Source organism: Callorhinchus milii, unplaced genomic scaffold (genome assembly GCF_018977255.1).
Source record: "Callorhinchus milii isolate IMCB2004 unplaced genomic scaffold, IMCB_Cmil_1.0 Scaffold14, whole genome shotgun sequence".
Taxonomy (NCBI): Eukaryota; Metazoa; Chordata; class Chondrichthyes; order Chimaeriformes; family Callorhinchidae; genus Callorhinchus; species Callorhinchus milii.
In genome coordinates this window covers 11,425,430-11,452,635 of record NW_024704755.1, presented here as the reverse complement: position 1 = coordinate 11,452,635, position 27,206 = coordinate 11,425,430, and the positions used below count along the sequence as shown (strand labels likewise).

Below are 27,206 nucleotides of genomic sequence, written 5' to 3'. Positions count from 1 at the left end.
GGTGAAGGCAAAAAGAAAGTTGGAAGGGAAATTGAACCAAAGAAAGATTGGTAGTGAAGAAAGAGAATAAGAAAAAAAAATTAAAAAGTCACTAACAGTAAACAACAATATTACTAGAATTAAGAGTTTTTCTGACACATGCTTGTGTAAGAATGAACTTGGAAAGGTTTTTGTTTCTATCCAGTACTTTTCTAGGTGTGTTCACACTCTTGTTTATACAGGCACAAGTATGGAGGAGAGCCAACCAAAACATACCAGGAAAATAAGGGAGGGAAGAAAGTGTGGCAGCCAAGAAAAGTCCGCTCCTGATGTGGGAACATAGCCAGTATATCCAGGTGGCAGTGGAACTGCGGGGTGATCCGTCTTTAAATTAAGTCACATCTGACAATATTATGTCAGGCATCACACTGTGCAAAAGAGCATTATACCACAGATATTTGCAGAAAGCAGAAAGAAGGAAACACTATTGCTTTAAGTTGTATTTACAGGGTTTAAGGAAACAAGGTGATAAAGAGGGGCCACAAATAATAACTGTTGCGTTCTGGTTCGGTTAACATGGTTGAATGTACAGTATCTATAACACATTGTGAACTGTTCATGCATTTTACTCCTTATTTCATTATATCTGGGATATCAGCAGCACTGGTACCATCAAGGAGGGAGTGCTTTTTTATTAGCGTCCACAGAGGTGCTAACATGACTTTCAGTGCCATTACAAATATCATCATCTCTTTTTCGCTTATGCTTCAATGGGGTTTCTCCATCACATAATTTCCCCTCAGGGACTCCGAGAGATCTCAAGCAGACAATGGCAGTAGACTGTTCCACCACCTTCTTTGTTTTATCCCTAAGAGAATAGAAAGAAAAAAAATGTATGTAATCGTGCAAAATGAGTCTGATTAAACTAACGCAAGCTAAGATATAGGGAAGCGCCCACAGCTAGAACAATTGTGTAACACCTTTGTTTCATTTGTTAGATGTATAGTGCCAATGTTTTTTTTCCACACAATAAAGTATTTTGACACAAAGTGCACCATTATATCAGTATCTTGCCAAAGTAGTGATCCATGCTGGATCATACGCATATGAAAGGCAGTTGAGGACAAGATCAGGCTTGGCTGTGACATCCATTTAGTTTGAATAGACAATTGACATACACAGCTTCTACTCAATAATAACATAATCCTTACATTTGATACAGCACCTTATCACGTCATTGAGATGTCTCAAAGCACTTCACAGGATGAACTGTGGATTTTGTAGGTGAAAGATTTTGAGTTTCAAGTATTCAATGAAGAAATGTGGAGGAAAGTGCCATTTGGACAAGGGATTGCCAACTGTGATATCACTATGCTCTGAAAGTAAGTCTTTCAGTTAATAGTTATTAAAATGGACTGTGAAAGTGTGAAGCTTTTAGTACTTAGTGGACTTCTGTACACCCAGAAACAGGGCAAACTTCAAAGCTCAGTGAACAAGTTTTTTTCTTTGAGCACAATTTCATGTTAATGATTTGCTTGATGTTAAACATTTATGTTTATAAGGCGATCCATAATTTCTTTCCTGTGGGTGTAATGCAAATACAACAACAACAACAACAAGATTCCATTTATAGAGCGCCTTTCACGTCAGGAGGACGTCCCAAGGCGCTGCACAGTTGGGTCATGACCCGAGCAGGGGGGAAATGGTCAGGGTGAGGGGAGGGAAGGGAGGGAGAGAGGAGAAATGGTCAGGGTGAGGGGAGGGAAGGGAGGGAGCGAGGAGGAGGAAGAGAGTCGAGAGGGGAGCTGAAGGCACGGTCAAAGAGAAAGGTTTTGAGACCGGCCTTGAAGGAGGAAAGGGAGGAAGCAAGGCGAAGGCACTGGGGATGGAGTTCCAGAGCCTCGGGGCTGAGAGGCTGAAGGCCCGACCACCGATAGTAGGGCGGTTGGGGCGGGGGACGTGGAGCAGACCGGAGCCAGAGGAACGGAGGGTACGGGCAGGTAGGTAGGGGGATAGTAGGTTGGAGAGGTAGGAGGGAGCAAGGCCGTGAATGGCCTTGTAGGTGAGGATGAGGATCTTGAAATCAATCCTCTGGGGGATGGGGAGCCAGTGGAGGCGAGCGAGGGTGGGAGTGATGTGGTCCCGAAGCCTGGTGCGGGACAGTACACGAGCTGCAGAGTTCTGAATGACCTGCAGCTTGTGGAGGGAGGAGCCGGGAAGGCCGGCGAGGAGAGAGTTCCCATAGTCCAGCCTTGAGGTGACAAAGGCGTGAACCAGGGTTTCAGCAGCGTGAGGGGTGAGGTAGTGCCGTAATCTGGCGATATTCCGGAGGTGATGGAAGGCGGTGCCAGTTGTGGTGCGGATGTGAGGGAGAAAGGACAGCTCAGGGTCGAACAAAACGCCGAGGTTCCTGACTGGCTTTGAGAGGTGGAGAGTGCAGCCTTGGATGCTGATGGTGTCAGCGCCTGAGGTGCGGAGGCGCTGACGTGAGCCAATCAGGAGGGCCTCAGTTTTGCGCACGTTGAGCTGAAGAAAGTTGTCTCTCGTCCAGAGTCACCCTGTATGTTTCACCAGGAGAGGGAGGCAGACAGAGGTGCCGTGCCGATAGTAGTCCACAGTGCGTCAGGACATCCTTCTGACGTGAAAGGCACAATGTCAGTGTAATTTGTTGTTGTAGTGAACTCAGATCAGTTATTAAGGTGATCTTTTGCTAACTAGGGAATTTGCCAGAACAGGCTGATTCAAACCCTGGACTCAATAAAACACCCAGAAAATAAAACAATTTAATTTACATCACTTCTCCTCAATTCTTTCGAGTCTGCACTCTACATCAGACATCATTGCTCAGCTATGATACTAAGTGAGTAAGCTGCTCACAGGCCTTGTCCAATAACTGTAAATGAGTACGGCGTACAACGGAATTGTGCAAAAAGCAGCTCGAGGTGATTCATCAACTTCTCTTTCCTGCCCGTGGGGAAGAACCTGGCCCCTGTTTGTTGCTGCCTCCTCCAATGGCTCGGCCAAAATCAGGAATTAGCTGTGTGACAAAACAGCACGCCAAGCTGTGTTGTTCCACTCTGTGACACATCGTGTTGTTACACCAATCCGCTGGGCTGCCTGGCAACCTTTTGAAGACTAATTTTCAAACCGAATTATTGTGTTTGGTTGGATACATATGTTGGATATACCAGCAGTTCGTGGTGAGAATCTTAATTTGGATTCAAAGCCACTGCTATCCCTACCCCCCAAAAGTTTTAATACATTGAAAATCACTTCATGTTTAGAAATTGGAGCTTCAGATTTTGCCAATTTTTTTGAAAGACAAAAGATGAGTGAGCATCAGAGTATATATGCTTTTTACTGATTTGCATTGGTAACATCCATTTCACAGCAATCCATATTCCTGTCCCTTAGTGGAGTCCTGTAGCTTAGTGGTTAGAGCACTCATCTTGCAAGCAAGACGACCTGGGTTCGATTCCTGGGCAGGGCAAAACGCCTGTTTATCTCACAGTAAGTAGGAACCTAGTTGTTAGTCAATTGGCCGATCGCTTTTTCCGGGGTAATGATCCCTTCAAAAAAATTATCAAAAAATAATAATTTGGTTACTCAATCCACGACTGTTTGTGGGATACTGCTGTGCGCAATTGGCTGCAAGGATTATTATTATTATATTCTGCCTCTCAGAAGAGGTAGCTATTAATGTAACTTAAAAAAAAAGCAAGCTGGATGCATGCATCGGGGGAGCTCTCTGGCTTGTTACATCCTGAGTCCACTCAGTGTGATTTTGATGAGAGGTGACGATGCTTTTATTTTGATCCTTGAGTCAGCAGGTGAGGCAGGATTTATTCCTCCACACAGAACAAATGACAGCCCTCTGCTGTCCAACTATAGGAGCTGCTGTTTCAAAACAGCACCCCCAAAATTTTGTAATTTGCTCTTCCAAACTGCTAGCGAGAGATTTTGTTAAAAATTAGGTAAGGGAGGCAGAAATTGGGAAATTTCCTGTCTTTTCTGCAATGCCTACTTCTGCATTAACTGGTCTGATACTTACAGCTGAGAAACTGAGCATCAGGTTTCCTCCAAGCTGCTGTCAATCTCCCAGACCCAACCTCTAATAATGACCTTAACTGTAAAATTAACATGAGATTTTTCTGTCCAGTTTAACATGAGGTAGAAACCAAAGATTTCAACCCAAAACTGTCCATCGGGTTCAATTTACCCAGAAGACAATTCTCCCCATCACTTACCAACAGGAAGACGTGTACTTTTTATCTGCTACAGTCACAACTGAATTAAATAATCTGTCTGAAGGCCTTTGTACCTAAGAAAAAACAAAAACATCACTTGAATATTAAAAAAATATTAATAATAACAATAATCCTATTATTTGATGGTATTGTAAAGTGGAGTGACTGGATGTTTTGTGGGCGAACGCACCATGCTATTGGCAATATTATTAAAATGATTCTCTCCCCGTCCCATTTTAAGATTAAATTTTATAACAAAAATGAATTGGGTGAACTTTTATTTCTGAATATATGTTCTATGCTCTGCTGGATTTAAAAATGGGCCAAATTAGATATACCATATAACTGTCCAGTACCTTGTGTCGTCCTCCCGACATGAAAGGCGCTATACAAATTTAATCTTGTATTGTATTATATAAAGTTAAAGCCATCATTGATTGTTACTGTGAAGGCCTGTAGCTCAGTGGTTAGAGCACTCGCCTTGCAAGCGAGAGACCTGGATTCGATTCCCGGCCAGGCAAAATGTTGGGAGTAAGTTTCCTTACTCCACACGCCTGTTTACCTAGCAGTAAGTAGGGACCCGGTGGTTAGTCGATTGGTGGATCGCTTTTCTGGGGGTAATAATTCCTTCAAAAACAAAATAGTAATGATAAATTGGTCACTTCAATCCATGACTGTTTGTGGGATACTGCTGTGCGCAATTGGCTGCTGTGTTTCGCCCACAAAGTATAGTCAATTCACTTTACAGTATAATCTGTGAAGTGCTTTGAGACGTCTTGAAGACGTGATAAGGCGTGATATCTAATGTAAGGATTATTATTATCTATAACATTCTAGTGCTTGTGCTTCTAAGGTACTGTAAGGGTTTTAAGTTTTGCGTGGTTCAGGGCAGGGCTACATAGGATTACTATGGATCTGGCTGTTTTTCCTGGAGACATCTTCTCAAAAGCCTATTAATCTCTGGGAGACACTGATTACCTCCTCCTGGAGTTTTTTTTTAAACCAAAACGATTTTAGATATAATCCAACTGGTTTAGTGCATTTTTTGTTCATGAAAGAAATGAGAAAATAAATTAGTCTAAACTCACCGTCTCGTACACAGGCTGAGGAAGCTTCTGTTTGCGACACCATTCAATTAAAATCATTTTGGGTGTGATTTGAGGTGGATAGTCACGCCTAGAGTTTAGAGAAAACAACACAGGTTGGATCAAGCTTAGAGTATAGAGAAAACAACACAGGTTGGATCAAGCTTCCACATCAGAAATAATCGTTGATGTAATTTTCATGCATCACTTCTAAGATTTGTGAATTTAGAGGCAAAGTCATGATCAGACAGATTGATCATAAGGACATTTGTTTTAAAGCAAGGCAAAGTGGGTTGGGAAGTAAATTCTAGTGGACTCTGAAGGCTCACCATCTAATGGCGAAGAATGAATGAGAGAGGGCAGCCTGTGGAAATTTACACAAGTAGGCATCTCCAGATCATGGAGGGCATTGATCCACAAAAGAACAGAGAATCAGTGGGGCTTGGCAAGAGCTGTCTTCATGCATTAAGTGCTATTTCACACCGAACAGAGATGCACAGCATACATAGGGCACTGGAAGCAAATAAGCCAATTTTCAAGATACAAAAATTGATATCACTTTACAATATGGCTAATGCATTTCAATCTTACTTGTTAAATCTGATTGCCATTTGCACAACATCTTCAGATCCATTATCTCCAGTTTGTTCTGTTGTCTCTTGAGTTTCCTCCTTCAGCATGGCCCGCTTTGTGTCCTGGCAGTCGATGACTTCTTGATAATATTCAGCCATTTCAAAAATCTCACTGTGTATTAATAAGAATGCAGCCGTTGGTTCAGTTATTAAATATTCTCCAGTGTTGGTCATGAAACCCACTATATTTTATTAGGATATGTAAAACCAATAAATCTACATTTTACTGGATATATAATACTGACAAACCCATCATATTTTACTGGTATACACTGCAGTGTCAACAACAACAAGATTACATTTGTATAGCGCCTTTCACGTCGGGAGGACGTCCCAAGGTGCTGGACAGAGTGCAGCATTTCAGACCCAAGCTGGGGTCATGGGGGGAGAAGGGAGGTGACCGATGGCATGGTCGAAAAGGAGGATCTTGAGGAGGGGGCGAGGCGGAGTGACTGTGGGATGGAATTCCAGAGGTTGGGGGCAGTGGCTGAAGGTTCTCCTGCCAATGGTAGGGCAGTGGTCAAAAGTTCAATGCATGTTAAAATCTAATAAACGTAACTTGTATTTATATATATATAGAAATGACAGCTTTTTTAATGGGGCTTTTCTGATGTACTCCCCATGCTAGTGAGGGCTTTTCCCAGGCCACACATCTATTCAGTGTTAAACAGCCTGAAGCTGGATTCGGATTTTTGAAAAATGTAAGAATCTTTGTCTTGCGCCCCACACAAATGACAACTTGTTTTAAATTGATTTTTTTTCAGCATGTAGTGGGCAGTCAGGATACAGCCAACAATTGAAAGAAACAAAAGTTATTGCAGCAAGCCGCCTTTTCTGGAACTGCATGTTAAACAATGCATTTTTCTTAATTCTCTGCTGCTTTTAATACACAAATTTATGGTAGAGAGACCTAGGTTACTTTTTTTTTAAAAAAAACACAGGCATAATATTTATTCTGGAGAACTTAAATGTTGTTGTTTGTTGTGTAGAACAGCTTGTAACATTTGTTATGAACAGGATGAGCACAATATAAAAGAGCATTACCTGCAATCGTTATATGCAAATGATAAAAAAAATGGTAAAAAACCAAATAGGTTTCTGCTCTCCTCAAATAAGATTAATTCGATAAAACACAATGAAGAGTGACAGAAACAAACCAACATAGAATAAATGGATAATTAGGACCACTTTGTCAATCTGAACTGTGGCAAGAGGTATACGGTTCCAACTTGTAATTTTACATCTGTGCCACTAGGCAGCAATGTTCACGTAATATAGAAAACTGGCTGCTACCAATGCCACAAATTCTCCAAAGCATGGTATTCACTCCAGATTCTGAATCGGTCATTGCTTTGTGCCTAATCCCCATCAAGTCAATGCAGATAAATATGCTTTTATTATGTTTTTTTAAAAAAAAACATTTTATGTCATTCTGGGCTACGACTATCGTTTCACGCAGTTTCAATACAGATTTTCTGTCCATTTGCTTTTTTTAAAAAAAGAAAATCAATTCACGACAATAGGAAGTTCACGACAACCCTACATAGAAATCCCCATTTTTGAAAGCCTCTGGAACTGATGTGAAAGGAATGGGAGCACTGATCAAAATAGCTCAGAGCTTGCTGTACAGAGGAGGACTGCTGAAAACGTTGATAAACAAAGTTCAGCAATAACAGAGTGCATCTTAGGATATGTTGGAGGCGTGAGATGAGAAAGAGATGACCCACATCCTATATATGGGATGTTTATGTGGTTTGCTTTTCTCTTCCCACATTGAACATAAAATTATACCACTCTTCCTGATGGCTCTTTGAATTATAACTTCACTCCCTACTGAAGCACTCGAGATTTGCTTAGGTTAGGGAAGATTTAGAAGATGCTTTATTGGCTCAATGTGTAATGGTGCTATATTGAAAAAAATAAAATGCTTAAACAACCCATATAAAACAATGTGAGACACAGACAAACCACACAGGCCCGTGGTGCCATATTCTGAAGATGTTGAAAGGAGATACTGTATTTCAGGGTAACTTTCAAGAATTAATGGAAGAAAACACATTTCAAGGAGAAAAGGGGAGATCTGTGACAGAATACAACAGAGAGAGTTTGCATTTCTATAGCGGATTATCGCATCAAAAATTCTCCCTGAATTTTACAGCAATTAATGTCAAATATAGTACTATTTTTGTAGACGAATGTGTGGCTAGTTTACACCCAGTAAGGTCGCACAAATAATCACAAGGTGAGTGACCAATTTATCTGGATGAATGTTGGCAATCTTTAATGCCCACCTGAAGACCAAGCAGATGGGGACCGTGGTTTAGTGTCATTTTTAGATTAAGATGGTGAGAGGAGGTACGTGTAGAAGGGGTTCTCTTTGTGCACGCAAGACCTTATTCTGCTTAATGGAAAAAAGAACTATGGCGAGCACAACAAACACTGTAACTAGGTCTACAAGTGCTAATAAAACAATCAAATTAAGACAATTCAGATTTCTTGGCAGTGCAAGCAGCAGTAAAATACAGGAGACATTTACAGCAGGGCCACTTGTGCTCCACAAGGACTTTCACTGACGCAATTATTAAAATAACAAAGGGTAAGATAAACAAAGCAAAATTATATAGAAACGCTTTGTTTTTTATTGTGCAGATGTAGATTTTTATCTTTGTATGGTGCTAGTGGAAGCCTTTTTTGAGAGGTTTTTCAGAAAAAGTGAGCATTCTTTTGATCTCAAGAGGTTTGCAGCTTGCTTATTTTGTTGTTGTGTTGGTTGAAATGTATTCTTTCCCTGTGATGATTAGCCTAAGGTCTTCTAGGACAACTTATGTGCACTTTTACTGGAACATGTCAGCAAATATCTGTCACTCACTGGACTCTGCCACTGTGCAACAGTGAGCAAAAAAGGAAAGTTTTACAAGCATTCAAGGTGAAGCATTTTCTCCTGGAAGTGTAAAGTAAAAGGATGAAACTTACCAGATCTCCAAATTTGACTGTGCACCGTGTAACCTTTTCCCTCGTGGGCTTTCCAACCGCTCTCTCAGCATTTGACATACACAGTACTTGGTGTTTGAGCAGTGACTGTCGTATCTAATAGCCTAGTAAACAAAACAATGACAGAAGACAAGATAAAATAATGCAATTAAACCACAACAGAACAAATCAAAGTGCTGCCAAAACCGCATCTCAAAGTGATCACTTTGGGAATCTAAATTATATAGAGCAAAGACCATAAAAGCACAGCACAAGCACAGCCTGAAGAATATACCAAATTGATATTGGGAATTTTTCCAAACGATAATGTACGAAAACTATCAATATATATATATTTTCACTTAACTGGACTCAATGGTGCTAGAGTTCTGCAAAATGTATATTTCCTATCTTCATTTATTGGATTCTAAAGTATTAAAGGTCAATTCTATCAAACTGAGTCAACTATATTAAATTGTTTGCAAAGCCGATCAACAAATATACAGTACCAACAATTGCATTTATATAGCACTCATACGGTAACGTCTTGCACCTCTGTACAAAGATCGGGTCAGAACAAGGGAGACGGAGTCATTGGTGCGGTCGAAGAGGTAAGTTTTAAGGAGGGATAAAGTTGGAGCTTATGGATGGTGGAGCTAGGGAGACCAGGAAAAAGGGCACTTGAAGAATCTGAGTGGGAAATAATGATGGCATGAATAAGGGTTTCATTGACATTTGACGTGAGGTAGGGGCAGAGGCTGGCAGACGTAAAGGAAAGCGTCTTGGTCAGGACCGGGCGTGTGGGAAAAAGGAAAGCTGTGGATTGAACCAGAGTTGGTAAGTCGTTGGCAACTTCTTCACTGCACTTCACAGGACTTTGTGAAGCGCTTTGGGTACATTCTCAACATGATCGGTGATAAAGGATGACTATTATAATTTAAAAACTACTCACATATTTGATATATTCTTTTAAAACGTCCTCTATTGGTAACAGTCCTTCCTTCCTGAAGATGGAAGGATTCCACATTGCTGCTCGAGCCACCATCACTGAGGAAGCATTGGTTGTCTGACGAAATTTCTCAAGATCATTGAATTCTCTGATATGATCCTGAGATCCTCCACTGAGAGAAATATTAAAGATGTTAAAAGATTGGCAGGCAAATTCTGATCATCATGACCAGAGCCTCCCTCTATTGCTACATTTTGGTCTACTGTTATTATCGACCTCTGTGTTTGTGCATCAAACAAGACATCTATTTGTGTCCTCAAGAGATGTGCCTCCCAAATTGCCCCCCATCTTTGTTGTCCAACTCCCAGGCCACGATGTCCATTAATTCTACTGTGTGAAACTCCACTTGAAATTTATAGAATACAACCTTGACAGAATCAGATATGGAGATTCAAAACTCAAGAGTTAGGTGAAAATTGCAAAATGATTTATATTGTAGTGTGGGCTCCAACTTCCTTTTGAGATGCTGCTGGATTGTGAATCAATTTAAGATACCCGATCTGAGTTTCAAACGAGGATTAAACTATTGTTTCTGTCAAGAAGGTTGTAAGTGCAGTGTTATGGGGATCCTCAGCTATTAGTTTACACAGGATGAGTTGTATGATTATACAAGGTAATTTAATCAATGAATATTGGTTGCTGGGAATTTCTCCTAGACAAGTTTTAAATTTTACAATGGAATAAACCAAAGAATTGTCTCTATGTCACATTAATAAGGATATACCTTGTGATAAAGGATTTAAAATCACTCGTGGTCACCCTTTGTTTCTCATTCAATTACTATGTATGATGAATTCCAGAATAACCCAGTGCTGCACATTTCATATCTGATCAAAGCACAGTGACTTACTTGACGTAAGTGAATTTACAGAATGATTTACCTACTTTGCGATTACAGGAATGGAAACTGATTCAGCGATTGCTTTAATTACATCATGGTGAACAGGATGCTGTGGCCTTTCCTCTTTTCTCCTGTGAAAAAAATATCAACCCAATCAGCTGCAGTTACAGAATAAAATAAATGTGCAACTTCATACTTCCTTGCAGAGACCTAATGTAGTTTCGATTTCTCTACAAAGATTCCATTAAGTTTTGAAATCCATTGAGGCACCAAATACAAATTCTACTTTCTACCTGCGTTTCAACAAGAAGATTTCATTTATAGAGCGCCTTTCACGTCGGGAGTACGTCCCAAGGTGCTGGACAGTTGGGTCGCCACCCGAGCAGGGGGAAATGGTCAGGGTGAGGGGAGAGAAGGGAGGGAGCGAGGAGAGGGGAAATGGTCAGGGTGAGGGGAGGGAAGGGAGGGAGCGAGGAGGGGGTAGAGAGTCGAGAGGGGAGCTGAAGGCACGGTCGAAGAGAAAGGTCTTGAGACCGGCCTTGAAGGAGGAAAGGGAGGAAGTGGCGAAGGCACTGGGGGATGGAGTTCCAGAGCCTAGGGGCTGAGAGGCTGAAGGCCCGGCCACCGATGGTAGGGCGGTTAGGGCGGGGGATGTGGAGCAGACCGGAGCCAGAGGAACGGAGGGTACGGGTAGGTAGGTAGGGGAATAGTAGGTCGGAGAGGTAGGAGGGAGCAAAGCCGTGAATGGCCTTGTAGGTGAGGATGAGGATCTTGAATTCGATCCTCTGGGGGATGGGGAGCCAGTGGAGGCGAGCGAGGGTGGGAGTGATGTGGTCGTGAAGCCTGGTGCGGGACAGTAGACGAGCTGCAGAGTTCTGAAAGCTCTCAGGAAGCTCTTTCCATAGGCAGATCTGAAAAAAGTTTAAATTCGATCTTAAGAGCAAAAAAGCTGACAGAAGGAGCGGTAATTGTTCAATGCTGGGTAACACTGGAGAAATTAACATACTTTAGTACTGTAATGATCTGACTGCTGCAAGAGCACAATAGCTGCAATGGCCATATTACCATTTTATACCAGCAGAATAGACAAATTGTCCACTGAATAGAAAATCCAGGTTTGAAATTTAAAAAAAAACAATGCTTGCTTTTAATTCAGTAACTTCAAAAAATAAATATATTACTTTCTCCGGCAATAACAAAGTCTCATTAGCTACTCCTTCCTAGATTTCAAAAGATATAGTCTGCACCTTCCCAAACATTGTTGACTTACCGACATTACAGCAGAACGGATCACTTCAAGATCCTCACACTCATAAATCACTTCATGCTCTGACACCTCCCTACCTCTCTGATCTGTCAAATTCCACTCCTCTTCTCGCCCCCTTCACTCAGCTGGTTCCAGCCTCCTGTACATCCATCATCACTAGACCATGATTCTGGAACTATGTCTCAATGCCTGCATTCCTTGTCTGCCTTCAGATCATACCTGAAGACCCTCCTCTTCGACTGTACCTACAGTCACCGCCCCTCTCTCCTTGGCTTAGCGTCAAGCTTCACCACTGTGAAGCACTCTGAAATGCTACCCAGCATAAAGGGCGCTATATAAATGCAAGTTTTTGTTACCAATGCAACATGCTGAGGATGTTCCAATTCTATCATTACCTTCCATGCACTGCAACAGCTGCAACTCCTGTTCTTTGAATACGTTGCACAAGGTCTATAGTTTCTTCCAGCTGTAATTAAAAGCAGTGGTACACATTACTCTCAAACTAATATATGTTCATTTCAATATTTTAACTGAATAAGGTTTGAGACTGGCATGAAACAAATGTTCTTATTTCCATTTTATTGCTCAAATTAGTGCCGAAATGTGTTAAAGAATGATCCTCACCCTTCTGAAAGCCCAACCATTTTGGTATTGAACCACATAGATCAAGGAAGTCCCAGGATTGATTCCTGGTCTATACTGATTTGCTGTTCTTAACCTGGGATGCAGCAGGAGTGCACTACAATTGCTTGGGAGTCAGGAGAGAGAAACAAAGGTATGTCTGCCGCATCTAAGTCGAATAGCCTGCCAAAACTCACCATCTAGGCTCAAACATCATGAATTGCGACTTGAGTGAGGTATCAAGAGGGTTGCACCAGCAGGATACTGCCCTCGAGAAAAAGAGAGGAGAAAATGGGGCCCGGGAGGAGAGGAAAACGTGGTAAAGAATTTTTTAAAAAAACATCCTTTCACTTTTCCTGCTGATTATGGTTATTTCTAAATACAACATGTTACCACAATGTCTTCAACAAATGGTTAAATCAAACACTTACCGATGGCAAGATACGGATTTTGCAGGTCACTGGCTTGGAGACTCCACTGACAAGGGTAGAGAGGATCTAATACAGTAACAAAGATAGTGAATCAAAATCTGCCCACTCACTGTTATTGCAGCAACGCTATCAAATGCAGCTCAGTGAGGCCTAGTATTTATTTATTTATTTATTTATTTATTTTATTACAAGATAGGAAAGAGTATCTTCCCTTTTGATTGAGCTATGACAAGACATACAGCTGAGATCACTTTGTTCCAGGAAATACGCACGATCAAGTTAACCTCTATGCCTGTTTTAGAGTTTGCAACAAAGTGAATCTCACACGACTGAAAATTCTATCCCCTCAAAATAATAATAATCCCTGCATTTGATATAGTGCCTTATCACGTCTTTGAGACGCCTCAAAGCATTTCACAGAATATACTGTAAAGTGAATTGACTGTATATTTTGTGGGCAAAACACAACAAAACATTCACAAGCCCAAGTTTCGCAAGCCTGGACGTTTCAGCACATCAAACCTGTTCTATCAATTCACTAGATCGTACATAATAATCATAATCCTTGCATAGCGTCTCATCACGTCTTCGAGACGTCTCAAAGCACTTCAGGGAATCTACTGTAAAATAAATTGAGTGTATATTTTGTGGTGAAACGCGACAGCCAATTGTTCACAGCAGTGTCCCATAAATAGTAGTGGATTGAGTGACCAATTTATTTATTTATTTTGGAAGGCATTATTACCTTAAAATAAAAGGAATTGTTTATCACAATGCCCTGCTCTTTTGCCACACTGATACTGTCCAAGTACCTGTCTTGTTTCAACATTCCTATTGATTCCGCCTCTACAGATTTCTGGGGTAGAGCAATCAACATCTTCACAACACTGTGTGTGAAGAAATACAACAACAACAAAATTACATTTATAGAGCGCCTTTCACGTCGGGAGGACGTCCCAAGGCGCTGGACAGTCACGGGTCAGCACTCGAGCATGAGGGAGGGATGGTGTAGGGATGAGGGAAGGCAGAGAGGTGGGAGGGAGACAAAAGTCACGGTCGAAGAGGAGGGTCTTGAAACCGGCCTTGAAGGAGGCAAGGGAGGAAGCGAGGCGAAGGGACTGTAGGATGGACCATGTTCCAGAGTGTGGGGGCATTTTTAAAAAAAAGGTCCCCAAGAGGATAAATGCTTTCTGTGAGTTTTTTTTAAAAAAAATAAAAATTGCTATTCCTTTCAAATGAAGTGTGCATGATACATAACTTTTTCATTTTTATTAAAGTTATTGTATTTACTAAAAACTAAATGTTGCTATTTGGGTGACAAATATCTTGCAACAACGATCAAAATCTGCTCAGGATTATTCTTCAAAATATATATTTTTTTAAAAATCAAAGCAAATTATAATTAAAAAATGCCCCTGGCACTTGACACAGTGCCTATAACATTGAGATGTTTGAAAGGGCTTCTCAAGTATTTGCTGTCAAGTGTGTATTTGTACACAAACACTTTTGTGGCTATCTCGTTTCCTCGCATCTGTGCTGCAGTTGTTATGCCATCTTCTGCTTCTTTCCATAGACTCTGGCGCTCCCTAGTGTCCTATTTTTTCTCCACTTTCTTCATTTCCACTTCTCATCCACGTTCGATTATGATTTCACTCCACATTAATCAATTTCACAAGCTTCATAACTCTCCCAGTACAGTGAATGTAGCACTGAACCTTGTCCCTACCCGTGACCTTCTACGCTTGTTCTTCAAAGCCAATTTCTTTAAGTCTTTTTAAAAGATAATCAGTTATGTCTCCTGCAAATCTTGCTTTGAACACAGGTGATGTTTGGTAGTAGTTGGGAAAACAAATCGAACTGATGACACCTGCATGGATTTTGGATGCCTATTGATGGGTCATAGGCTTTTCCCCGCAAAGAGGGTACACTGTAGTTACATAGGAGCATGCAGCTAGTCCAATATATATATAAAATAATGCTGTCAACGTATCTCATTACAAAGGTTAAATGTACACGGTTAATTACTAGATTGTCTACAACAAATACAATCACTGGACTTTTGCCCACAAATATACGGGCAATTCACTTTACAGCATATTCTGTGAAGCACTTTGAAACGTCTAGAAGATGTGAAAAGCGCTGTATCAAATGCAAGGATTATTATTATTATTTTATCATTACTTTATAGATGTCCTCCCTATATGAAAACTTCTACATCAAATGTAAATATTATTCTTATTAATAAGATAGCGAGTTTAGTTATAGGCACATTATTTTATATATAATATAAAGTAACCTTATCACTACAATGACTGAACAGTTTTTCTTTTCAATTCATCTATCAAAATAATTCCTTCATTCTGGCGGCTGGTGCACAAAAGATACAGTATTGAAGGAAGAAAACAGGATGATGTGATTGATTATCCTGCAGTAGATGAGGAAAGCTACTTGTGCAGCTTTTATTAACACCAGAACTTGCTAGAGACTTGTCAAATATGGATTTATAAGCGTGCTGGGTGCCAGACATGTAATTATAGCTTCATCTTATGAAACAATTGATGCAGTTTCATATGGATTTAGTATTGTGAGATGTACCCACTAGCTTAACCCTCCCCCATGATAAACCACTTTACTCTGACCCACAGAAAACATGTATCTTCATTAAGAAAATTAATGTGAGCAATCATTTAGCACGCTTTGTAAAAACAAAAGCAGAAAGGTTTGAGGCTTTTGCACATTGTTCATTAAATGTACATCTACCAACATTTGCAATTGCTGCCTTTCAACCCAAGTTCAAATTCAATCCAGAGGAAAAGTGTTCATGTTGACTATTGAGCATTACATTAGAGCATGTTTTATAGCAATCTCAACTCCAAAACTTGAAAGCTGTAGAATAGGTACTAGATTTAATTCTATTATCCACTTTTCAGATGCCATCAACAAACCAGAATCATCTAATCTGGATATTTCATTCTCCCAAACATTGGCTTCAAATTGCAATCATACCACTATGTGGAGTCCTGTAGCTCAGTGGTTAGAGCACTCGCCTCACAAATGAGAGACCTGGGTTCGATTCCCGGCAGGGCAAAATGTTGGGTAAGTTTCCTTACTCCACATGCCCCTATTTACCTAGCAGTAAGTAAGTACTCGGTTGTTAGTCGATTGGCGGATCGCTTTCCCGGGGGTAATAATTCCTTAAAAAAAAGTCACTCAATCCACAACTGTTTGTGGGACACTGCTGTGCGCAATTGGCTGCCATGTTTTGCCCACAAAGTAGTCAATTAACTTTACAGTATATTCTGTGAAGCGCTTTGAGATGTCTCGAAGACGTGATAATGCACTATATCAAAAGCAGATTATTATTATATATATTTATATTATATATATAATAATACAGGACTGTGGAGTCCTGTAGCTCAGTGGTTAGAGCACTCGCTTTGCATGTGAGAGACCTGAGTTCAATTCCAGGCAGAGGGCGAAACCTTGGGCAAGTTTCCTTACTCCACACAGAGCCTAATAATAATCCCTCCAAAACCAAAAACAATAATAAATTGGTCATTTTTAATCTACGACTGTCTGTGGGACATTGCTGTGCACAATTGGCTGCCGTGTTCGCCCACAAATATACAGTCAATTCACTTTACAGTGTATTCTGTGAAGCGCTTTGGGACGTCCTCCCGACGTGAAAAGCGCTATATCAAATGCAAGGATTATTATTATTATTATATCCCTATTACATTTCTCTGCTATTAATAGCCTCACCCATTTTCAATAGAAAGCAAGGCTCAAGCATAATATGACTAATTCTTCATCAGGTGTAGCTCCTCTGAAAACCATTCATTATAATTAACCACTGCTTGTTCAGAAGTATTTTCCTAGTCGTGTATTATAATATTCAATCTAATGATTGGTTCAATGGCAGAGCTGATTGGAATAGTCTCAAGCATGAAGTTGGTGACACAGAAGCAACCCATTCACCCAGTCAGAAAATCTTCACATCAAACAGATCCCACTTTAGGTTTACTTCTGATGCAGTTCCAGTCAAAAAGCTAAAGGTGGGGGCAGATCATCAGTCTCTCTCTGCCTTATACCACGTCTAGTACTCACTTTGTTTATCCTCAACAGTTTCAAGCTCACCACTTTTAATAATGAAAATACAGAAGAAAATAAAAACACCCAGATCTCTTTTCTCTTCGACAATGTGGTCTGTCTTATGCTGATCGGTCAAAATAGTAATCTTTTCATTGTGTCTTTATAATGATGAGATTTCTGTGTTTAGTGATTGGCATAAAACACAGCCAACATAATTGCTTCTTCCAAAAACAATTCAGATAACCATCAGCAGGAGGTGTCTACATTCAAACAATGTGGCTATCAAGTACAATACTTGAGCGCAAAACAGCTGCTGCTGTTTCATGGTAATCTGACACCAGCTGCTTGACAATTTCAACCTAAAGACAAATCATGTCACATACTGTACTGTTGAGATGAGCTTACTGTGCAACCGATCTATAAATCCAAAATGTATTGAAGGTTTTCTCCCATCAAACTCAAATCATTCTCTTCTGGCTAACGTCAGTCTGAGCTAATCTAATAAAAACTATTTTGATTTGCAATTAAAGTTATACTTGGTGATGTCCACTTAGAATAGAATATTCAGCCATCAATAGCGCTGTTAAAATTGACCTTTTATAATGCCAAGTTTGTCTTGTGTTCTAATGTACATAGACTTGGGTAAAAGGGCAGCTGTGCATTCTCCATGTGGTCCGTGTCATTGATTATCACTGGCCTATAACTCGTACAGTATGAAGAAAGGTACCGCGTTCTCTTTTGATATCTCCAACAGTGATCACAGAAAGAGAAATCATATTTTGCAATTTCAAAAATGTAAGAGTAATACATCCAACAATTTGAGGTATATATTGTGGTTCACCCGGGTATGTTCTTCGAGACTAGAGCACAAGTAGGATGGTTGGTGTAAATATTACTGAGTTTCTTCTGGCAGTCAATAATTGTTTGTTTAAAAATATGATGTTTATGTTTAAAAACATAATAAAATCATTGAGTGTTCTGTATGTGGCTGACACAGTGTTCTGTATGTGGCTTCATCATCATACTTGGTGTTTTGGGTAGAACAGATTCGGTGTTTTTTGTTACCAACAGATGGAATGCTTCATAAAGACACTGAATCCATTCATTTCTCTGTACAAGAATAATATCAAAGACAATGTGTAATACAGAGAGACTGAGCTTAACTTGGAATTCATTACCTGGGGGGATGGAAGGGGGAATTTCAGTATTTCCAGAGAACCGACTGGGAGAGCAGTGTTACATCTGTTCTCCAGAAAGACTGTTTTGTCTATAGATTTGGAGAAGAAATAATGAAAATAATGATGGAATACTAGTTTGCTAGGTGGATAAGCTGCCTATCCCCTGACTGCATTATGTAATAATAATAATAATAATAATAATCCTTGCATTTGATATAGCGCTTTTCACGTCAGGAGGACATCCCAAAGCGCTTCACAGAACACACTGTAAAGTGAATTGACTGTATATTTGTGGGCGAACGCGGCAGCCAATTGCGCACAGCAATGTCCCACAAACAGTCGTAGATTGAAAATGACCAATTTAATTATTGTTTTTGTTTTTTTGGAGGGATTATTATTAGGCTCTGTGTGGAGTAAGGAAACTTGCCCAAGGTTTCGCCCTGCCTGGAATTGAACTCCGGTCTCTCACTTGCAAAGCGAGTGCTCTAACCACTGAGCTACAGGACTCCACTTTAAACTTTTTAATGAAACTTAAGGTTTCTTAAAGCCCCCACTAAAACTTTAATGGACTAATATACGATACAAAATTATATTTGTACAGCGCCTTTCACTTCGGGAGGATGCATGAAGCCATCCCAATGGACTAATATACATTCATGCATCATACAACAAGCTGCATTGCCGCAAAAGATCCTTCTTTTTTTGGTGTTGAGAGTCAACAATGATAGCATCAATTACAGTGTCTAGGCAACTAAACCTCAATTAATACACTGCTATTTAACTGTATTGAAGTCACACAGCCCTATATCTTTCTGAGCTAATCCTATGATTTCTATTTCTGATCACTGTGAATTTTATTCCGCAACAATATTTGGAAGGAAAAAAAACCTAAACAGTTTAAGGAACCAGGGCAAGAATGTGGAAAAGTATCTTAATACTGTATATTGATAATTTTCTCCTTAATTTTCAGATCTAATTTTCAAGATTTGTTCTTGCTCAATTTAGGAAAGCTATGAGATGCAGACAATTGCTATTGTTGATTGGGAAGAGACTTTGAGAGTTCCAGTGATCTCAGATTCTTCACATTACTCAGAGAGTCCAAACCATTTTATGAGACAGTGGTTTGAATAAACTTTAACAATTGATTCAATATGGGAAATATCCTTCTGTACATGAACAACTGCAGCCATTATTTCAACAGATACAAATAGCTCTTTCATTACGACACAAGTAGCTTTCCAGAATACAGCAACCGTATGATATACGGCAAATCAAACAAAAAATTGTAGCATTTTAGCTGCTTCAAGGGGCATGGTGGAGAAAGGAATTTCAGGAGAGAATTTCGATATGAAGTATCATATTTTTTCAAAGGTAATAATACAGACTTTCTAGACAAATTGCAGGCAATAGAATACTAGAACAATATGGGGAAAAACATTAACTGAGATTAAAGGAGCAGAAAAGCTGCAGCAAAAGAGGAAGAGAAAATATTAACTGCAATATTACTTTATAAATGATTTTCTTACCACTTCAGTGTGTACAAGCTTCACTGCAACTTGTAAATTTAGGCATCATTTTAAATGTGGCAGCCAATTTGTACACAATGTCCCACAAACAGCTATGAAATGAATGACCAATTCTATCTGGGGGATTGTTGGCCAAGACAAGGAGAACCTCCCTTCCCTTTCTGAATAGCTTTGTGGGATATTTAACATCCACCTGAACAGGCAGATAGGACCTTTGTTTAATGTTCTCATCCGAAGGACGGCTCTACTGGCAATGCAGCACACCCCCAATACTGCACTGGAGTGTCAGCCTGAAATGTGAGTTACAAGTCTCGACATAGGACTTGACTCACAACCTTCTGAATCAGAGACCAGAGCAAATCAAGACTTTACAAACTGAACAAATAAAGAATCTTCTTGTACATTATTGGATAAGGTGTTGCTCCACACCTCGGACAAATGTGGTAAACAAAGACCAGTGAAATTAAAGTCATTTTTCCCGAAAAAGGAAAAGACAAAAACAGTGTTAGTTTCTATCTCATAGCTTTTGGTGATTATAAGTATAAACACATTTCAAAGAGAGCTGTTTTTGAAAATAACTGTGCAAGTAACCACTTTCAGTTAACAAAACGCCCAAATACTGACACAGATTAAATGTTACTTAAAAAATATGCGTTTTGCCCACAAAAATTCACTTTACAGTATATTTTGTGAAGCGCTTTGAGATGTTTTGAAGACATGATAAGCCGCTATATCAAATGCAAGGATTATTATTATTATTACAGTGCCAAGGTGTCAGGGAGCTCTATTTTATTAAAATTGAAGGTTCCTGGAACTGTATGTATGCCCATCATCTCTAACTGTAATCTGGTAATGAGTTTTGAGTTGGCAGAGTAATCGTCTGGAGGAAGATAAAAGCCACGTTGCATGAAAAGATGTGAAGCTGAAAGCATCCTTCGTGTTTTAAAATAGCCAGCCTAGAATAAAATGGATATGTAAGATGGAGAAAAGGTTCAATAAGATTATTCCAATTACTGAGGTCTGTGCTGAAATTGCAGCTTTTTTTCATTGCAACCGAGAGGACACTTCACTTATCTCTCACGCAGCAATAGTAAGAAAAACTCTTAACAGGAACACCCAACCTTTGATTTTCCCAGGTAAAAAGTGGACTTATCATTAGGTAAATGAAGAATCAAATAATGACAAGTTATTCAGTCTATTAATGGTTCTGGATTTGAATTTTCCTTTTTGCTGTTTTTATTATTGAAACAACCCATCCATCAGTTCTATCAAATAATAATTATAATTTGGCTCCTTAATCCACGACTGTTTGTGGGACACTGCTGTACGCAATTGGCTGCCACATTTCACCCACAAAATATACAATCAATTAATTTTACAGTATATTCTGTGAGGCACTTTGAGACGTCTCGAAGACACGATAAGGCACAATATCAAATGCAAGGATTATTTTATTATTATTATCTTGTTACGGCGTTGGAATGATCGATGTAACACTGCATTGTTATAATTTTCAATTGTCTACTTGTCCATTTCAAAGCAATTTGTAAATTCAAAATCAACATACACACCAGTTGCTACAAAGGGCACACATAAATCGTATTTTTTTTAAACGCTTTAACATTACAAATAATGTGTTGTTTTTCTGTTAACTGCTAACGCAATTTTTGCACACCAATTCTGTTAAAGAATGAACCAGTTATTTGTTGTACATTTGGCTCAATTTTGAATTGACTTTTTTGGTCAAATTGCTAGTTTTGTTTGGATCAGTAAGAATTTTTTTAACAAAGGTTGGTAACTTTGTAGAACTACTTACAGTTTCAACTTTATCAGGGTCTGACAAGAGTGCTACTCCCATACCACCCTGAGCAAACACAAAGGAAAAAAACAGAAGATTAATAGAGCCTAACCTACTTAATAGGATGCCTACTTAATACATACTTAATATGCTGGCTCTCTGAAAGAGCAAGCTATTGAGTCCCATTTATTTGCCTTTTCTCTATACCTCTGCAAATGATCAATTTTTTAGTCATTGTGACAGTCGTCCCCTAACCTGCTTAAACAAACACCATGAAAATGTCAGTCATTTTGAATAAGTTAAATACATTTAAAGAAAGTCTAAATTATCTTTTAGCTAAACAGTATACAAATAACTTTAAAACGGAGTGGACATTGGGAGAGAGAAAACAGCAGGGGAATTGAGTATGGGGGTATATTAGCACGGATCAGCAACTGATGTATAGAGCAAACATTTAAGGTTATAATTAACAGATATTGGAATTTTCAACATGAATGCTCATCCTCAATCAATTATATCCCTTGAATCAACTAATCTATTAACCAATTCTACACATAATGTTGTTAATAGACATCATTTTATTCATCCACATTCTGAGCATTTTCATTACAGGTAATGGGAACAAACTTATCAGTTTGTGTTCATTATTGATATCTGTATTGGTTTGAAACACATAACTGATATATTGGAAGTAGTTTTGAAAACATGATTACAATTCAAATTCAACACAAAATTCAAATAATTTTGATACTGACAACAATTTAAAATGGTCATAATCAAATCAGAATTAAACTCTCTGTCGGTAGCTTTCAAAAGCTGTCATCCATCTGAATTTGAAAAATAAAGAGTGACAATTTAATTCCAATGTCATGAACTGTTGTTCTTGCTTGATATTAATAAGGCCCCTGCTCAATTGGAATTCTTTAAGCTAAAAGGTAAAATCTAGGGGCTTTTTAACATACTACTACAGCCTAATTTTGTGGTCCGCTAAATTCCAGAGGATAATGGTAATTTCCTCATCACATTTACTCAGAAGTGCTGCTCTTGGCACTGCATAATTAAGCTGCACAATAATGAGATCGAAAGGTGCTGCATGCAGAACAAATATTAATAACTCAGCTGCTCCAAAATTTTCAACAGGATTTCAAACCTAAAAGACATAACCTCAACAAAAAGTTTCATGTGGCTCTTAACCTCAGCTCTAGACTTCACCTCTTTGTGTCCTTCTGTTTCTAACCTTAATCATTTCATTTTGAGTTCCTTCACTATCATTAAATGTAAAGTGTATTTTATTGCATCAGTGTGCTTTCCAATTGTAAAAGGAGCCTTTGAGCTGCTATTGATCCATAGCAACACTGCCCTGAAGTTGAAAGTATGTTATAACGTGGAAAGGAAGTTTATGTTTGAAAGTGACAAAACATTGATTTTTCACAATGTTAGCAATTCCGCATGGATGAAGGAAGCGATGCTGCCCAATCAGCCATAGTGACTAGACTATTTATCTACCAATGTGGAAACGAAGCTGTCATGAATGGATTTACGGGTGTAGACTGCTATGGGCTGTTTGTTTTAATCTTGCGACAGCATCTAGTGATCTCCGTTTGCCTTGACTCAGTTGATATTTTCTTAAATGTATCCAATATCTCCATTTTACTTCAATCATTCTCAGCATTGTTCCCGCAGGCACAGTGTGTACTGGCCTGAGAAGGCACCTTGGAGAGCTTTCAACATCGCAAACGTGGAGGCAGCTAGCTCAGTACACCGGCTTTCTACAGCTCATTTAATTTCCGGGTAGCTACTTAAAGCCACAGTGAGTTTGACTGAACGTTATATTAAAGTTAACTCGCGTAAGCTAAAATTGAAAATGTCAAAGAAGGAAGACAGGCAAGATCAGGAGAAATTGATAGCTGTATGTATTCTCAATAGAAGCAGAAATCTGTATGGAATGGGATGCAGCAAAGGAAAAACGTGAGTAATTCTCAGCCATTTTAACAGACAGTTAATGTAAACCATAGCCATTCTCTACCAAATTTCAATTAATTATAGATAAAAGTCAAGTGCTATCTTACCTTGGTAGAATATTCCTTAGGGCAGCCCATGTTGACATCAATTCCAGCTACATCATTTTCCCTGTGTACAAAAAAATGGAAATATATTTACTCATAAATTGCACAAAACTAAACTTTAACCCTCCTTAACTCTTACATTGAAAACAGTTAATTTACATAAGAAGAACACTATAAAGTAATACATTCCTTTGTTCCATATTTCCGACTTTACGAGGCAGGCATTTAGCCATAACTAGCTGTTTATCAAGCTGATTGTGATCAGTAAGCCTATTCAAGCACAATTCATCCTGCTGTTTGTGAGTGAAAAAGAAAAAAAACTGACAGGCATTTGCTTTATTAAACATGCACAAAAAAAGTCTCAAGTGCTTAGTGTTGAGTGCTTTTTAAATGCCATTCTACAATTCACCTACCAGGTGATACAAAAAGGTCCAGGCTTTGAGATTCACTTGTCTCCATGGAGAAACACTTCACCTTTAGTCAGCAGTACTCTCCAATGGTTTGCCATTTGCCAATCACAGGGAAATTATTTGGCCGAGCAATTTGGTACAGCTGTATCAATGCACTAATGTGTTACACTAACAGGCAAAAAAAATCACTCTGTTGCCTTAAGACAATTTCACAACTCCTATTTCATTAACGTAACAGTGCTCAAGAATACATAAAGCACCTTCTCCAAGCACAAACACTTCAGTCAAGTGCAATTCTGGCCTTTTCAGAAAAGGGACAATGGGCCATTCTTTAAAAAACAATTAGAACTTCACTCTCTTCACCAATTACAAAATAAGTAATGTGTTTTGCTTGATTTAGTGACATTGTACTCTGCTTCTTTTGGCTAATTCTCCCTGTTATCTGTTTATGAAATTTAAATGGAGGATGAGTGCACTTTAGAGCAAGTTCGTTTTCAGCATATTCACTGGATGTGGAAACATGGAAGACTTACACAAGTTGTGCCACTGCCAAAGCCCTCTGAGCATCGGCCGTGCCCTGAAACATGAAAGAATAACACTGAAAAACTAATAGAGGTTGACAAGTTCCATATAGTCCTTAACAAGCAATCAGAAGTCCTTACTTATTGGAAAAGAAGGTCTAAAATGGGTGAAGAGAGTTTTTTTTGTTCATAGTTCTTCGCCTAGCTATAGAGATAACCTGTCGAAAACTAATCCTTCTTTCTTTAAAATTCACCTCCTGGTAAGGTGCTGTGGGGCTGAGCTGGTTGGGATACTCCAAAACAAGCTCCAAGCCATCGATGTAGCCCTCCAGGATGTGCCTGGCTGTTCCCAGTAACATAAATCACAAGAGAAGTAAAGTAGCTCTCTTACAGGCATCAGGTTTTGAAAGGCAGGTATAATATTTCACATATAATTGTACATTGAGCAATTCCCCCAAAATGTCACAACATGTCATGTTGAGGCTGTGTGCACAATATCTTCAGTTTCCTGAAATCATCTAGAATAGATGAAATGAAAAAAAGTGTACCCCAGGCAATCTGAAAGACAAACCAAATGCTGGAAATACACAGCCGGTTGATCAGCATCTCTGGAGGAAAATACAAAGATATTTCCAGCGTAACCCTTCACCAGAACTGCTTGCTGGACAAGATATCTGTGCTGGACAAACTGATCTGTGATTAACCTTGAAAAGGGCTTTTTGAATATTTGGACATTTGAATATTTCTAAATGAAAACCTTAATGGAACAAAAAGTTTATGTGAAATGTGTTTATTTCTTACCATCTGAAATACGACATGATTCCGTTCTTTTTCGCAGGTCCTAAAAACAACTCGATCATCGGTTGCAACATAATCTATAGTGTTCAGCACCTCTGAGGAATAGAAACAGAGACACTCAGAAAGCTATTAACTACAGATTGTGTCTCCACGCAAGAACCATTTTGAGGAACAAAGATGAAGGAAAAAATAACCAGATTTTAATTATCAATTTATGTCACAAATTTCATCCAGGTCTGTTGGATGCTTTTCCTATGAGGTTGATTTTACGGTAACTATAATGAAGTGACCTTGCATTTGTTATAAAGCCTGATCATGGTGTTGAAGCATCTCAAAGCACTGCATAAGATTCAGTGTAATTGGGGTGACTCCACATCAAACACGGTAATCAATCTCTGCACAGCGATGTCCCACAAACAGCCATAAAGTGAATGACCAATTTTATCTTGGGACTCAAAGCACTGCACTTACAAGGACTTCTGTTTTTGCTTCAGATTTCCAGCATCTGCAGTATTTTGCGTTTTGTTTATCTGGGGACTATTGGACAGGACGCCGGAATGAATTCCCTTCTCTTTTCAAAGTGTGCCACAAGATCTTTAACGTCCACCTAAATAAGCAGAAGGGACTTCTGTTTAATATTTAATTTGAAGGGCGACATCGCAGACAATGCAATGCTTCCCCTGTACTGCACTATTGTGTCAGACTAGACTATGATCTGACTCAGAGGTGAAAGTGCTACCAATTGAGTCAAGCTAACCAAGTTAAAGTTCAGTGCAATTTGTTTTGCAGAAAATGCAAATACATTAATGTAGCCTATGATCCATCTTAGATGGCAGCTGTGTGTTTGGTTCTATTACATTAAATTTCATTCAATTCAATCATCTTTTCCTAAATAATTAACAATCAAAACTTAATTCAGCAGAAAAGGCAAGCCATTAACCATCAGAAGATGAAATACAGAGCTCTCCAACTCACCATTCACCACCCTCTTGCACCTCATCATTTTCAAGTCAATCAATTCCTATTTAAAATAGAGGGGGNAAAAAGGTTCACAACTGAATACAATATTTATTGCACAATTACTGAAATATTTACTCATTTACCAGTACAGTAATTGCTTCGGGAAATCTTACTCATGGATTATTAATTGGAAAAAATCTGCTTGACGCAGCTCTGAAACACCTGTAGCCAACTAGTCCCAATCAATGGCATTTTATTTGTCGTGACCCAAAAAATTGGTCACTCAATCCACGACTGTTTGGGGGACACTGCTGTGCAGAATTGGCTGCTGCCTTTCATCAACAGAATATACAGTCAATCGACTTCACAATATATCCTGTGAAGAGCTTTGAGACGTCTCAATGACATAAGGCGCTATATCAAAAGCAAGGATATTATTATGATTTATTTGCCTATTAACCCAAAGCATTTCAGAGAATGCACAAAATGTGCTAAGTATTCAATTCTGTTGTGGGGGTCGGGCCGGGTGTCGGGGGTGGGGGGTCAGGCCGGGTGTCGGGGTGGGTGGGGGTCAGGCCGGGTGTCGGGGTCAGGCCGGGTGTCGGGGGGTGGGGGGGTCAGGCCGGGTGTCGGGGTGGGGGGTCAGGCCGGGTGTCGGGGTGGGGGGTCAGGCCGGGTGTCAGGGTGGGGGGTCAGGCCGGTGTCGGGGTGGGGGGGGTCAGGCCGGGTGTCGGGGTGTCGGGGTCGGGCCGGGTGTCGGGGGGGGGGGTCAGGC

At 39.6% G+C, this 27,206-nt stretch overlaps 1 protein-coding gene across 1 annotated transcript in view; it reads right to left on the bottom strand.

The window, feature by feature from the left end:
* Nucleotides 1–466: 466 nt before the first annotated feature.
* The window catches only part of dus2 (dihydrouridine synthase 2), a 27,340-nt gene continuing 600 nt past the window's right edge, over nucleotides 467–27,206 (bottom strand). Inside the window, exons 2-15 of the mRNA XM_042340403.1 lie at nucleotides 26,447–26,492; nucleotides 25,475–25,566; nucleotides 24,686–24,729; nucleotides 23,746–23,806; nucleotides 21,695–21,742; nucleotides 13,083–13,148; nucleotides 12,426–12,496; nucleotides 10,808–10,894; nucleotides 9,866–10,034; nucleotides 8,917–9,038; nucleotides 5,903–6,055; nucleotides 5,315–5,402; nucleotides 4,227–4,300; nucleotides 467–847 (exon numbers count right to left, since the gene is read on the bottom strand). Of these exons, the coding sequence (XP_042196337.1) occupies nucleotides 652–847; nucleotides 4,227–4,300; nucleotides 5,315–5,402; nucleotides 5,903–6,055; nucleotides 8,917–9,038; nucleotides 9,866–10,034; nucleotides 10,808–10,894; nucleotides 12,426–12,496; nucleotides 13,083–13,148; nucleotides 21,695–21,742; nucleotides 23,746–23,806; nucleotides 24,686–24,729; nucleotides 25,475–25,566; nucleotides 26,447–26,492 (1,317 nt within the window). The 3' untranslated portion in view covers nucleotides 467–651. The remainder of the gene's footprint in view (nucleotides 848–4,226; nucleotides 4,301–5,314; nucleotides 5,403–5,902; nucleotides 6,056–8,916; nucleotides 9,039–9,865; nucleotides 10,035–10,807; nucleotides 10,895–12,425; nucleotides 12,497–13,082; nucleotides 13,149–21,694; nucleotides 21,743–23,745; nucleotides 23,807–24,685; nucleotides 24,730–25,474; nucleotides 25,567–26,446; nucleotides 26,493–27,206) is intronic.